This window comes from Mastigoproctus giganteus, chromosome 5 (genome assembly GCF_048544385.1).
Source record: "Mastigoproctus giganteus isolate SK-2022 chromosome 5, ASM4854438v1, whole genome shotgun sequence".
In the NCBI taxonomy this organism is placed as follows: Eukaryota; Metazoa; Arthropoda; class Arachnida; order Uropygi; family Thelyphonidae; genus Mastigoproctus; species Mastigoproctus giganteus.
Genome location: NC_143579.1, coordinates 229,907,881 through 229,922,616, shown reverse-complemented (window position 1 = coordinate 229,922,616; position 14,736 = coordinate 229,907,881). Strand labels below are relative to the sequence as shown.

At 34.5% G+C, this 14,736-nt stretch overlaps 1 protein-coding gene across 1 annotated transcript in view; it reads left to right on the top strand.

The window, feature by feature from the left end:
* Window positions 1–14,489, top strand: part of AP-1-2beta (adaptor protein complex 1/2, beta subunit) — a 99,990-nt gene extending 85,501 nt beyond the window's left edge. The window contains exons 18-20 of the mRNA XM_090374445.1: window positions 5,750–5,921; window positions 7,410–7,564; window positions 14,206–14,489. Coding sequence (XP_090230571.1) covers window positions 5,750–5,921; window positions 7,410–7,564; window positions 14,206–14,280 — 402 coding nt within the window. The 3' untranslated portion in view covers window positions 14,281–14,489. The remainder of the gene's footprint in view (window positions 1–5,749; window positions 5,922–7,409; window positions 7,565–14,205) is intronic.
* The last annotated feature ends 247 nt before the right edge of the window (window positions 14,490–14,736 follow it).

Sequence of the window (14,736 nt, the reverse complement as noted above, 5' to 3'; positions counted from 1 at the left end):
ACCTTGAACAATATTTCTTCATCGGTATGAAAAGTCTAGTAGCTTCCACGATTAATTCCTTGAATGCTTCCCACTTAGAATTTACTGTTTGTAACATCGTCAGTCGATCCCACTGTACAGAATTTAAAAACTGTCTGAGACCACTGTACTCCCCTTTACGGAAGCAAAAACCCTTTCCTTTACCCCTGACGGTAGTTACCTCTTTGAGTAAATCCCACTTCAGCACACTGTGATCACTGCCACCTAGTGGCAGTGATCACAGTGTGCTGTGAATTACCAAATACCATGCTGCAGATGAGTACACACACACCTGTAATTTGTAATTTTTAGTTCAGTACTGTACTTTAATATTAAGAAAACAGATTTTACTAAATTTTTGGGATCATGGCTAATGTTGGTTATACCGTACAACAGTGAAACTTCGGTTAATTCATGTGGTACCCATCTTGCAGTAATATTTCTCATTATCAAATTACACTTCAAGATACAGAAGACATGTTTCCTTGTCAATGCTACAGATCTTTTATTATACACAACATAGGTATCAGCTCCAGTTCAAGCTATTTGTCAGTCCTCATTTATCTTCGTAATTAATTCCATACTTATTTGTACACTTGAAAAGCACAATAGGTATAGATAGCCAGATTTTGAGCAATTGACCTGTATTACTCAGATTGCCAGTGATGACCAGATTAAGGTTATTTGCACCCCTTATACTCCCCTTCTATGTTAATACAGATAACAGCCTAGTTTAATATAATTATCTAGATAAAACTTCCCCATTCAACTTATTTATAGAGACTTGTAGCACTCATCACTTATGTAATTTACAACACGCTCCATTCTCAGCTTTGCTTTGCCAGTAACCATTACACACCACACAGATTCATTGCTTTCCTATTGCTATTCTAAATCTGGGTAACACCTTATCTGCAAGGTTATATTAATGAGGAAAATCAGATTTAACTTTTAAATGTTCACATATCCTGCTTATCAACTGTTAAAGCAGAATGTGTATTTTAATTAGCAAAGACCAAAGTATTATATAGTCTCTTATAATATTGGAACACTACTTTAAATCTGCTGCTCTTCTTTCCCTTTTTCCCTCCTCCCTATCTTCAATTTTGACGAGTGCTTGAATTTTCATCCAGCACTGGTCACAGAATATGCACAACTTTATTGACTCCTAGTGACTTAGTTGCTTCACTGCTTATTAAAATAACCCAAATCCCTTGGATGTATATGCAACATACTGGTATTGTTTGGAAGGGCATAGGGAGTACAATTCAAATGCCCATAATGAATTTACGTGAATACACTAACTGGGAAAAATCATTGTTGTCGTGATATCTTGCAATCCTTGTGTAACTGATTATTGAATACTTTAGTGAGCTGTACTTTAATTCAGTTCTCCAAAGTTCATCAATGATCAGGTGTTCATTTTAATTTAATGGCGGTTAATTCTTAAATATCAAATATCAATTCTCAAACATCCTTAACATTAAATAGAATAATGTTAAGGATATTTGAGTTTGAAATAATTATATTATCATTTAGTCCACTTTTAAATTTTGCCCAAATCTGTATAATGTGTAGGTAAAACATAATAAATAATGACTTTTTTTTTTTTTTTTTTTTTTAATGTAAACTCCAAACACAAGAGGTATCAGAACCTATAGTACTTAGTACCGTGCTTGGGTTGGAGGTTGAGAAGACGAAAGAAGATATTTGTTGACATTGGACTTGAACTTCTGTAGACTGTAATTTTCAGGAAATACGTATGAAGGAAGGTTGTTCCAGAAAATGGCAATTGAATGAATAAACGAGGAAGATGAAAAGTTGGTTCTGTGAGTTTGAAGTTGGACAGTAAATGGATGTTGGCTGGTGGCGGCACGTGTTCGAACTGTTTTGAAAGAGAGAGAGCGGGAATTATAGAAGCCAATTCAGAAGAACAGTGCCCATGGAAGTATCTGTAGAAGAGGCATGCAGCAGAAACAGTACGTCTATGAGACAGCGAGTGGAGAGACTGTTAGAGATGAATCATTAATTAACCTAATTGCCCTCTTCTGAATGGAATAAAGAAGCCTGAGAGAGGTTTTGGGGGCACCACCCCAGATGTGGGAACAATATTCCATGGCAGGGTGGATTTGCGATTTATACAGAGTGAGCAGCTGTTTGGGAGAAAAGTAACACCGAGAGCGAAAGAGAAAAACCAAGTTTTTTAGATGCAGAGGAAGAAATATTTGTAATGTGCTTGTGCGAAGAGTGATCAGAAGTCAGAAGACCAAAAGAAATATATCATTTTTCCTAGAAATCAGAGTGTCACTAAAGATAAGCATAGGAGCAGAAGAATCCTTTTTGCGAGATATAAGACAAGACTGAGTTTTAGAAGGGTTGAAATCAACTAAGTTGTCTTTGCCCAGCTGGAGAATTACCTGAAGATCAGCATTTAAGGAATTGGTAGCAGATTTTCGAGAAGTTGAAGCTGATTGAGCAGGGCAAGTTTTCTCAAAATGGAAAGTAGAATGCAATGTGCTATCATCGGCAAAACTATGGATAGGATTTCCAGTCAATGGAAGGAGGTCATTAATATACAAGAGGAAAAGAGTGGGGGAAAGAACTGAACCTTGGGGAACACCGGCATTAGTGGAGAAGTTAGAAGACAGAGCCATCTACCATCACCCTCAGTGAGCGATCAGAGAGAAAACTGGATAACCAATTACTAAAAACAGTTGGCAAACCATAAGATGGAAGCTTGTTTAGAAGGCCTTTATGCCAAACACGATTGAAAGCCTTTGAGATGTCAAGAGCAACTACTTGTGTTTCACCAAACCTTTCCATTGAATTAGTCCATAAATGGGCTAATAAGCCAGAACCAGCGGATCGACACTGACGGAATCCATACTGGCGATCATTGATCAGACAGAAGGTTTCTAGGTAGTTTAAGAGTTGGTGGTTAATTAATTGCTCCATTACTTTAGAAAGAGTAGAAGTAATTGCAATTGGATGGGAGGGATTTGTCACCCTTTTTAGGAACTGGCTGCATATGACCAAATTTCCAAGCAGGAGGAAAAACATCTTTGGAAAATGGCGCAAAAGAATAGGAGTAAGTTCAGGAGCACGGGTTTTGAGAACAAGTGGAGAAATACCATCGGGACCTGAAGCTTTCTTAGCATCAAGATTCATCAAAATCCTTCTGACATCCTTTTGGCAGAAGACCACAGGAGGCATTGAATGGAATGTGTTGGGAATGATGGGAGGTGTTTTACCAAGATCATTAATACATGAGCTGGAAGAAAAATGGGATGCTAGCAGGTCAGTTTTATCCTTGGCTGAAGTTACAACCGAGCCATCTGGTTTGGACAGAGGTGGGAGCAGAGATGGGCAAAAGTTGCATCCAATAGCTTTGGCAAGAGACCAGAATGCTCGGCTACCATTAGGGCAAGAAGCAAGTTTTCTACTCTTAGCCTGTTCAAACTCTAGTTTGGACTGATTAATAACTGCTTTACAATTGTTGCGAGCTTTGGTGTAGGCAGAAAATGAAACTGAAGAATTAGAAACAAGCCAATTACGATATGCAACATTCTTTTCTTGAACAGCCTTAACACATTTATTCCAAGGTTTAGATAAAGGACAAGATTTTAAAGTGGAGTGTGGGATAAAGGATTCCATTCCTGCAAGAATAATTTCATGGACACGATCTGAGCAAATGTTGACATCAGAAGTTTTGAAACAGTAATCCGACCAAGGAGAACAAAAGAAATCTTGCAGGTCAATCCATTTTGCATTCTTGTAATGGCAAACAACACATGGTTGTGAATAGCCATGAGATAAAGGCTCCATTGGAGAAGAGACAATCACCAAGTTGTGATCTGAAGTGCCCAAAGTACCTCTCGCTTTGACCGTGTACTTAGAAGAGTTGTTTGTCAGAAAAATATCAGACGTGTTGGCTGTATGATTAGGATTGTCCGGTATTCTTGTAGGTAAATGAACAATCTGTGCAAGGTCATTAGTAATTGCAGAAGCCTCAGCATCTCAACCAGCTGGGTCAGTGTGACTTGATAATGGAAGCCAGCTGGAGTTGTGAACATTAAAATCACCAAGCAAAATTACCTCACTGTTAGGAAAGTTGGACTGGAGAAAGTCAAGTTAATGAGCTCCAAGTGATTAGTGGAGTTGGGAGAACAGTAGAGACAACAGATTAATTTGACACAATGAGGTAGAGAGATTTTAAGCCAGAAAAGATCAAAGAGAGGAGATTCCAAATTGCCAAGTCTCTGACAGGGAATATTAGAACGGACATATGCACAAGTACCACCTTTGAGGCGAAAGGAATCATAGCGAATAATTTGAGCATCTGAGATGAGCAGTAGTTGAATTAACCGATAACTGAGATTACGTCAGAAAAAGTACGTGGGGTTTTTGGCAGACTGCAAGTGGAAATGGACATCATTGAGATTAGAATTGAGACCACGTATATTTGTGAAATTAATTAGGAAGTGCTTGGGAGGTTTAGATATTTTCGCAGATAAGCTTGCTCTATTAGTTTGACAATTCATGGTGTATTCAATAGTAAGAAAAAGTGGGTGGGACATGCTGTATGAAGTAATGAAATTTTTGGATATGGCGTACACATGGTAAGAATATACCCAGATCCTTGACATAACATGGCCTCGACAATGCTCTCTGCATGCACATTACTTGGACTCCCTCCAGTCACTATCTGGCAGAGTAGAGGTAGCAAGATTATACGCTAGCTGATCCGGAAGCCTCCTATAGCGTTACCAATAGGTTTGGTCCTGTGTACTAACTAGTGGCAGGCCTGCGAACACCGTTTTAGAGCTGTACCCTCAAAATGTAAGGAATATTGGATCACGCCACGATGTTCATCATAACCTCAAAAGTCATCAGTCATACTGCATGATGGAAGAGACTACATACATATATTATACTTTGTCTAAAATAATCAGGCCTTGGAACATAATGGCTGTTGCTATCAATCAAACAAACAACTCTAAAATAAACAGGTATGATAATGCTTGGATTGTGCATGTAGCAAGTAACATTGCACTATGTATAGATAAAGCACTTATCAAAATTAATAGACCTCATGGAGTAGCACAGTGGATATTGTTGCTGCCCTCTCTTACCACATTAGTAAATAAAAATGGTTGGGTTCAATTTCCATCACCAGCTAAAATTAAGGAATACCTTCAGGATAGGATGCCAGCATGTGAAAGTAACATACTTTTACGGGCTCTTTTCACACTTGGTGAGGGTTGTAAAGTTTTTTGCCCAGAAATACTAGTTTTTCAACAACAAAGCATGCAAACAGATCATAGAATGCATGCAATTTAGACACTATATGTTGATGATGTCTTGCAGTTGTACTTGCCTTGCCTCAAATCTACTATTGGTAAAAATTTAAAACTCTTAGTTGAGACAAATGGTATGCCAAAATTATATTCTAACATTTATTTTTTATTATAATGCTTGTTAAATAATAATAATTTTTGTAGTAGTCTATTGTTACATACATAAAATTTTACAACTAATTGCCATCAAACTACCATAAAAATTATGGGTTAAAAAACTAAATTCAGTAGCATTTTTGAAACAAATGAATTCATAAATTTTCCTGAATGTTTTAGGTGTTACCAAGTAATCATAAATTAAAAAGATGAATAACCATTTATAAAAAGAAATAATGAGCTAAACAAGTTTGTCTGTATTTTTTCTTCATTTACAGGTTGCTGTGAAAAACAACGTTGATGTTTTTTATTTTAGTTGTTTGGTACCAATTCATGTATTATTTACTGAGGATGGTGCTATGGATAAACGTGTGTTTTTGGCTACATGGAAGGACATTCCAGCACAGAATGAAGTCCAGTGTAACTTTGAGAACATTCTTCTTAATACAGGTAAATTATTGTAACAGTTTATCTTAATACTTTACTTATAAAATAAGCTTAAGAATAAAATATTCTGCAACTTTATTAATTCCAAAATACATCAATGTAATGCAAGAAAATGCTATTCAGAATAAAGGTTAACAAGGTGGTATCTATGCACCACCAGCTGCTGACCACTGAAGGTTTCTAGCCATGAACAAAAAATTGTCCATTCTAAATCTTTATCGGTAGCCAGTAGCTCACAGAATACCACCTTGTTGACCTTTATTCTGAATGGCATTTCTCCACATCACATTCACATATTTTGGAATTAGTAAAGTTTCAAAATATTTTTCTTCTTGTGGTTCATGTGCAAAGTACAGTTTGTTCCCTTGCAGTTTTAACTCTTTCATATCTGTAAATAGATGTCTTGAAAATAAAATAGGCGTTACCAATCACGAATTCAAGGATATCATATGCTTCTGAGGAAATGGGATTATCCATGAATATTGTGGTATTGAGAACTTGCACAGCTCAGATATTGATAATATTGATCATTATACTCAGTTACAGTTTGTATTTATAAATATAAACCACTATAAAATGTTTCAATACCAACATAAAATGACAGTAGGTCTGCAAGTACAAAGGTACAACTGTAAGTGTGAAAATACAGAGTTACACATGCTTTTAAAATGTTTTGAAAGAGGAACTCTCACCTTACTTTTATTTAGCCTACAAAGATAGAAGTTATGATTAGGTTTGTCTTAGTTCAATAACCTCATCCTGGCTAATATGACACAGTTCATAATGAGGCTAATTTTCCCATATGTCATTAGATATTTCTGGCGTGATTTGCTGAACGATTTTTGCTTTCAGGTCATTAATGTGACCTGAAAGAAAAAAAATGTCAGTTGTTTTGTGAGCTTCACGAAACAACTTGCATCACAAACTCAAATGGTATTTACTGCTGGCTGTAAATGAAGGATTCCAGGAACATCTCATTTTTACTACATCATCTACTAATTTACAATTTTCAGTTTCCACATCTGCTGTTAAAAGGAACCATTAATGGGAGGTAGCATGCATTCTGCTGGTGCATTAAGAAATGTCTACTATTCAGAGTTGTCTGCTAATGGGATGTGTTTGATAAAGGTGTTTTACTTACTATCCCCTCCCCCAAAAGAAACATTTTAAATACTTTTAGAACATGTAAATGAAATAACTCTAAAGTAGTATATTACACTTCATAATGGCATGCATAATCATGCTCTTTTAATTACTTATTATTATTAATTTCAAGACACATTTCGGAATGCTGTTCTAGTGCATTTTGGCATTAAAAATGGTTCCGGATTTAGATTTCTAAAAATTGACAGATATATTAATCTGGAGCTTGAATTTAACCTAAGCTAAAATAAATGGCTTTACAATTTATAAACTTAATTTTGGATATATATATCATAATTTAAGAAACATTTACAAAGTTTCAATTGCCTTTATTTTTCTTATGTTTAGATGACGTATCCCAGAAACTTCAAAGCAGCAATATTTTCACAATCGCAAAACGGGTTGTAGAAGGACAGAATATGCTTTATCAGTCTATTAAACTTGCAAAAGAAATCTGGGTATTAGCTGAAATGAAAATTCAACCAGGAAACACAACTGTTACAGTAAGTAAATTGAAGTAATAAGTTAATTAAATAAGTTACATAAGCTGCTGTGTAGTGGTAATCTCATTTATTTTGTTTTTTATTATGGGATTGACGAATTGGAAATCTTAAAAAAATTTGCCACATACAAAGCAGTCAGTCATTAATATAGTTAGCACAGCTATTTTCTTACTACATCCCATCTCTAAAATAAAGAGAAAAATTATTTGTAACTATTAATCTATCCCACTTATGCTGATTTCCTTTATTAGCAGGTTCCCCTTTAGCAAACACAGATCCAGGCATTTAAGATATAATTTAAGCTTTTTCATTGGTTTAACAGATTAAATGAAAATACGGTTATTTAAAAAACAAAAAAGCCTATATTTTCTTCTAGAATAAAACAAGATTACAAAATGCAGTATTTTTTATGGAATCCTTGTGGGTTTTTTTTTTTTAGATTCCAAATTTACTCACAAAAAATTAACTTCTCTTACGTTAGTTAAACTTTGAATTAATCAAAATAAATAAATGTTCCGTAGTGCCGTCTTGCATTTAATCGAATTTTCTGTTGTAGACAGAATTTTTAACAATCACTTTAAATTAATTTGCCCTGGAAAATTCCTTTTCTAATTGCTTGCTTTAGGAATTAACATTAAAGTATAAGATACAACAATCTTCTTTTAGTATTTTGTACTGAGAAAAACTATATTAAACATTTAGATTTAATGTGCTTGAATATCACAACAATGCTTTTATTTATTCCACAGCACTACAGTCCTTGTAGAACATTGGCCTCCTCAAAGATTTTTCTCCAGCTGTCTCTTTCCCTGGCCATTGTTCTCCATCGTCTCACCCTAAGCTGTCATAGGTCATTCTCTATGTTGTCCACCCACCTCCTTCTCGGTCTTCCTCTCATTCTTTTTCCTCCCGGTTGCCCTTCCATTGCTTTCCTTGGCCATCTGTTTTCCTCCATTCGTATCATGTAGGCACCTCCGTAGCCAGGTGGGCAGGAGCAGCAGTGCGTAGCACCCGCCTCTTGATTAGACCGGGGTTTGAGCCCGTGCCCACCAAATACAGAAGATGCGGAAAGGTCAGGGAATGATCCCCACATATCCCCAGAGCAGTATGACCTTAGTTACTAATGCTAAAAACCAAATAACAAACAAACACTTTGTATCACGTGACCTGCCCATCTAAGTTTTGAACTCTTTATCACTCTCACTATATCTGGTTTTCCATACAGTTCCTTCAGCTCTTGGTTTGTCCTTATCTTTCACTCTCCCCGACTTTTATAGGGCCAAAAATTTTCTGTAATATCTTCCTTTCCCACACATTTAAAGATTTTTCATCCTTTTTATTAAGCACCCATGTTTCACTAGCATAAGTCACAATAGGTCGTACCACTGTTTCATATAACACTAATTTCATTCTTCTAGAGAGCAGCTTTGATCAAAAGTGTTTCTGCAGGGAAAAGTAGCATCTATTATCAGCATTAAGATGAATCTTTTCTGGGGTGTTACTATTATCATGTTGAATCATAGCTCCCAGATATTTGAAGGATTCTGTTCTATTGAAACTATGCTTCACTGTTTGCCAGATCTGTTGGGTACTTTCTCTCCTTCCTACTTGTAATCATAAACTTCGTTTTATTTTCATTTACCCTCAACCTAACCTTTTCTGCTTCTTTCTCAAACTCTTCAAAAGCTGTCCTCAGAATATGTGGGTTTCTGAAGTCATCACTACATCATCTGCATAGGCTAAGTGCTGGTAGAGTCTGTTATATATGATCCCATTGGAGGTGGCTGATACTTTCCTCATAACCCTCTCCAACAACAAGTTAAAAAGGACTGGCGACAAAGGTCCCCCTGTCTCAGCCCTCTCCTCACTTCGAAGGATTCAGAGAGAGATTCCCTTGCACCTTAACCTTGCACTTGCTTCCTTCCACCATGATCTTCATCAGTCTTACAAGATTTTTTGGTATGCCTAGGCTTCCCATTGTTTCCATCAGCTTCACTCTATCCACACTATCATATACCATGCTGAAATCACAACAATAGTTTCTCAAAATATTTTTATCTCTCCTTCATAACTGGTTTTTTTATGTGCCTCTAATGGACACATGTAGTTCTCTATTAAGAAGCATGGGTTGAGGGTGTGATTTAACATGTTTGAAAAATGTTACATTGTTTCAAGCCAACTGGATATTAGAGACTTTGTAATCTATTATTAAAATATATACCTAAATATATAAGTTTTATAATCCACATCTTTAAATGAAGATCGTTTCACTTAATTTGAAGAATGTGTATTTTCAACTGTAGCAGATAAAATTCATTCTTGTAATAGTCTTTTGACAAAAGTATTAAACATATGCTCATAGTTATAAAAATTATTTTAACAATGAGTTATAAAAATTATTTTAACAATGTGACATGCGTGGGAACATTAATTTTGTTTTAAGTAAAACATAACTGACACGCTACACTGCTACAGTATCTCTATATGTGTTGTATAAATTACTAAATCGATGATGACAAAGTCTGTGAAACTCAGATCCAGAATTTGATAAAACTGAATAAAGTAATACATAAATAGTTGTATAGGTAATTGTATCAAAAAAGTAACAATGGATTTAAGATTTTTTTTTTTTTTTTTTTTTGACAGTAATTTTGCTCTAGTGTTTGGCAGTAAAGTCAGACTAAGAACATTGATATATTAAAGCATTTATGTACAGGGTTTTCATCCTTGGAAAAGTTTGCTCACAGAGCTTGCTCCTATCAAATATATTGTAGAAGACCTACCCACTTGCAGAAAATTCACTGCTGATAAGGTTAATTACTTTGATATCTTGCCACCAAGTATCTTGAAGGAATGGAATATCTTCATGAAATTAAAATAGCTGAGCTGTTTACTATCTGGATCACACCTGATGCCATTACACTTCCATTTATTTGAAGATACCCTTCAATCTGATGTCAAGATGACAATAATAGTTTTGTTCCAAGTTCTACAACAAGGATATGCAGAAGCTGGTTAGTATGCCTTAATTTCATGGGGTGAGGTCAGTATGTCTGGAGGCAAGGCATGTATATGTGCATTCTTGTGAAGATATATGCCTCTCGATGGTTTTGTTAACATGTTCACTGCTGCCTTCAAGAAGCAGTTAAAATCCAAATTTGCAGCTTTGGATTTTAATCCACTTGGAGGGAAAACCACCCTACTTTTAGAACTTTTGTTAAGCAACATTCACGGGGCTAATTAATTCAGTCACGAGATTCTTATACTCTGTTTGAATGCATGTGGTGCAGTCATATTTCAAAAAAATGAAGTTAAAAAGTTTATTATTCTTTCTTGTTGCATAACTTACATTATATACCAGGGGTGACCAACTGAATTTATGATGTTATCTACTTTTTTTTCTTCAAAATGTGCCACGATCTACCATCTCATGAAATTCATTGTACATGGTTAAAAAGTTAATAAACACATATTGAAAAATGTTTATAAATTTTAAAATTCAATGCAATTCAAAATTCTTATTTTAAATTCATGCGTATTTAAATTTAATTTTGTGAAGTTTGTGTCTTCATGTCATTTGCCAAGCTTTCAAAATCGGGGATATACTGTGATAAGGCCAGCCGTAAAAAATCTTCTGTATGCAAGTCCGTAAGAGTAGAGCGATTCTTCGTCTTAAAATATGAAAAGGCAGATTCACATAGATATGTGGAACCAAAAAAAAAAAAAAAAGTTCACTGCATTTTTTTACATTTGAATACTTTTCTCAGCAAACATATTTCCAAAGGTTTTTTTCTGATTATCTGGCTTTTAGGAAGATATCGTTTCGCCGTGTAATAATTTCATTTTCAAGTAATATTTTCTCCATGTAAAAAATCGCAACGATTTTTTCTTCAATTTGATTCGTAACTAAATCGACATTAAATGGATAAGAAATATACTGAACAATGTAGCTGCTTGATAATGAACTTGCATATTTGCAAAATGATTGAATTTTTTTTCTTTGAGATCCTTAGCCATTGCCAAAAATTGATATTTATATGCAGAAATACTACTAATCATGTCACTACATTTTTATTTTTTCCTTATAATTCCAAATCCAGATTTACTGGTAAAATCTCCCAAAAAATCCAGATTACACAACCACTCTGTATCTTGTAGCTGCTGATAATCATTCTTGCAATCAACAATTTTTTTTAATTTCATTCAGCAAATTTCGAAATCTCTGTAGAAACTTACTCCAACTCGACCACCTCACATTTGTGTGTAATATCAAATTTGGTTCATTTTCATCGAGTTGCATTTTGAAAAGTCTCCTTTGAAGAGATTGTCCTCTGATGGAATTGATGATTTTGAAAGCTATGTCCATAACACTTCTAGTATTTAATCTTTTGCTGGCTAACACTTGTTGGTGGATGATACAGTGGTAACTAAAAATCTGGGAATTCATCTTGGCACAATGCGATGAATCCATTAAGATGCCCCGTCATTGCTTTAGCTCCATCTGTTGTTATTGATACGAGCTTAAATGGTGGTAATTTTTTTTTTTTTTTTTTCAAAAAAATTTTTAATGCATTAAATATATCAAGACCTCTAGTTTCTTTTAACGAAACCAGTGGCAGAATCATCAAAAACCATACAAATCAAAACGAGCAATTTAACTGTATCACTGATGTCTGTAGATTCATCGAGTTGTAAAAAAAAAGGAGACACAATTAGCAATATGAGCACACAATTGTTCCCTCACATTTTTACTCATTTTTTCGATGTGTCGCATCACAGTATTTCGAGATAATTGCAGTCTTGAAGAGCACTTTTAATTTCATTTTTGTTCTTAACATTTTTGAAAAGAGAATCTGTTATTCCTAAAAATGCGTGTTTGATGAATTGACCATCAGAAAATGGAAATTTTGTTGTGCAAATCTGAATTTAAGTTCTTTTAATTTATTTTTTTCTAAGGTCACAATTAGGCTGAAAATCCGATTGGTATTTACCATGGAGTCTTGAAGTGGCTTTCTAAATTTGCTATTTTGAGTATAGCCATGGAAGCATTGCAAATGAAACAATAACATATTTCTTTTATCATTACAAAAAAGTATCCTATTCCACTCTTGATGAAAATGATACATTTTACTCTTTTTTATAGTATTCATTTTAAATCAAAGGGTATTAAACTACTAGTACTGCCCAGTCATTAATATTAAGTAAGCTAAATAAGAATTCGACACATACACTATGCTCTCCACAAGGTAACTGCGTGAATTTTCACAAGAGCCCTAGCTAGCTGTGCTGCAACAAGAATAGTCACGTGGTTCAATGGATTTGTAATAATAGTATGCAGTGGGGCACATAATAATATTAACATTTAGATTTTGACTAATGTATTTTTTATATAAATTTAAAAGTCATCGTGATCGACTGAAATTAAAGCTGCGATTGACTTGTTGGCCACCCCTGTTATTTACTATTGTATTAAGGAGAGCAATGCAAAAGCATTGCAGAACAAGGTTTTGTTTCAACACAATAACACAACTATGTACAGTTTGTGCAGTGCTTATTGCCACAAAAAAAGACTGCATCAAATATACTCACAGTATCCATCTTATTCACCCGTCTGATTACTTTATACATCTCAGGAATAACTTTCAAGGGATGGTGTTTTGTTGATGATGCCATAAGCAACACAGAATTTATTTAGTACTTGGATTGAAACTTCTGGAACAGGAATTAAAAGCACTGTATCATTGTTAGCAGAAGCAGGGCATAACTGAGAAAACTACATTGAAAGGTCCTAATGAGTTAATATAAGTAAGGAGGTTTTGCATTAAAAAAAAAAAGTGAGTACAAGAAATTATCATTTGATATCAGATGTGTTGCTGGAAGAGGTGATGCAAAATAAAACATTAAATGAAATGTGTTTACTGATGAATGTAATGTTATAAATGGAGTTGTTCTTAGACAACTGTTTATGGTTCTCTTGTTTTCTGAAGTTGCTACTAGTGCTAGAATATGCCAAGACTACAGCATCAGTTGATGCCCCTCCCTGTTAAATGTAATTCCTATTTGTAGTATTGCTAATGATAATGCATCATATTTCAGTTTACAGTTTGACAAACTTTGCTCTGTACAAAGAGCTGCAGCTTCAGATATCCACTACCAGTTCTTTAAATTCTGCCCTCTACCAGTAATTCATCAGTAGGTAGAGAACTTAGTTAACTTAAGTCGTTCTAAACCCAGTTCTGTTTTATATCTCTCAACAAAAAGAATCTGATGTTTCCAGCTCATCCTCAACAGTGTTCTGGTTTCTTGACAACACATTCTCTACCCTAACTTCTAACATTTTCCTAGCATAAACATATTGTAAACAAGTCCAATGTCAGCAAGTTTCTAGCTGTTGTTCTCATTTGCTGTAAAATGGTTGAAATTAATATTAAAATCAATCAGTTTGAGCATTTTAGGGATTGAAGTTTTGTGGTTTAATAAATTAAAATCAATCACTTTAGTTTAAATTTATTGAATATCACTTTCTGTACTTTAATAAGTAATTTTAAGTGATTTAAAATATGTTTAGTCATTATAATTAATAGTAAACTTGATAATAGAGGAATTTTTGTATAGTTTTGTGAATATTTTTTCCCTTTCAGCTTTCCCTGAAATCTCGTGCAATGGACGTAATCCCTGTTGTTCAGCAGACTTATGATGTTCTTTTGCATAGTTAAGGAAATGTAAAAATTACTGTCAATTTACTATTGTTATTCCCTTTGTATATTTAGTAATATTTGTTTGCATGTTTCTTGAACAGTGCGATCCCACTGTTTCATGCTGGTTATGTATTATAATATATATATAAGATAGTGGACATTCCATATGTAATTTATAAATACCTGTGCATAGATGTGAGAAAATAATGAAACAAATAAAGAGTAGAATACCCAGAGTGTCTATTTTTATTTGCATACCTGAATATATTTCATTGTAAAAACAACTGGAAATGCAGCAACCAGTTTGAATTTAATACTGATGTTATAATTATTCATGTACCCTGCAGTTAGAGGTTATATTACTAGTTTTGTTAAGGAGCAGGTGAGTTAGCCATTCATTCTGAAAGGGGAAGCATTGCCATCTTTAGCACAATTTAAATTCTGTTCTTGCCAAGCAACATATTCATTAACAAG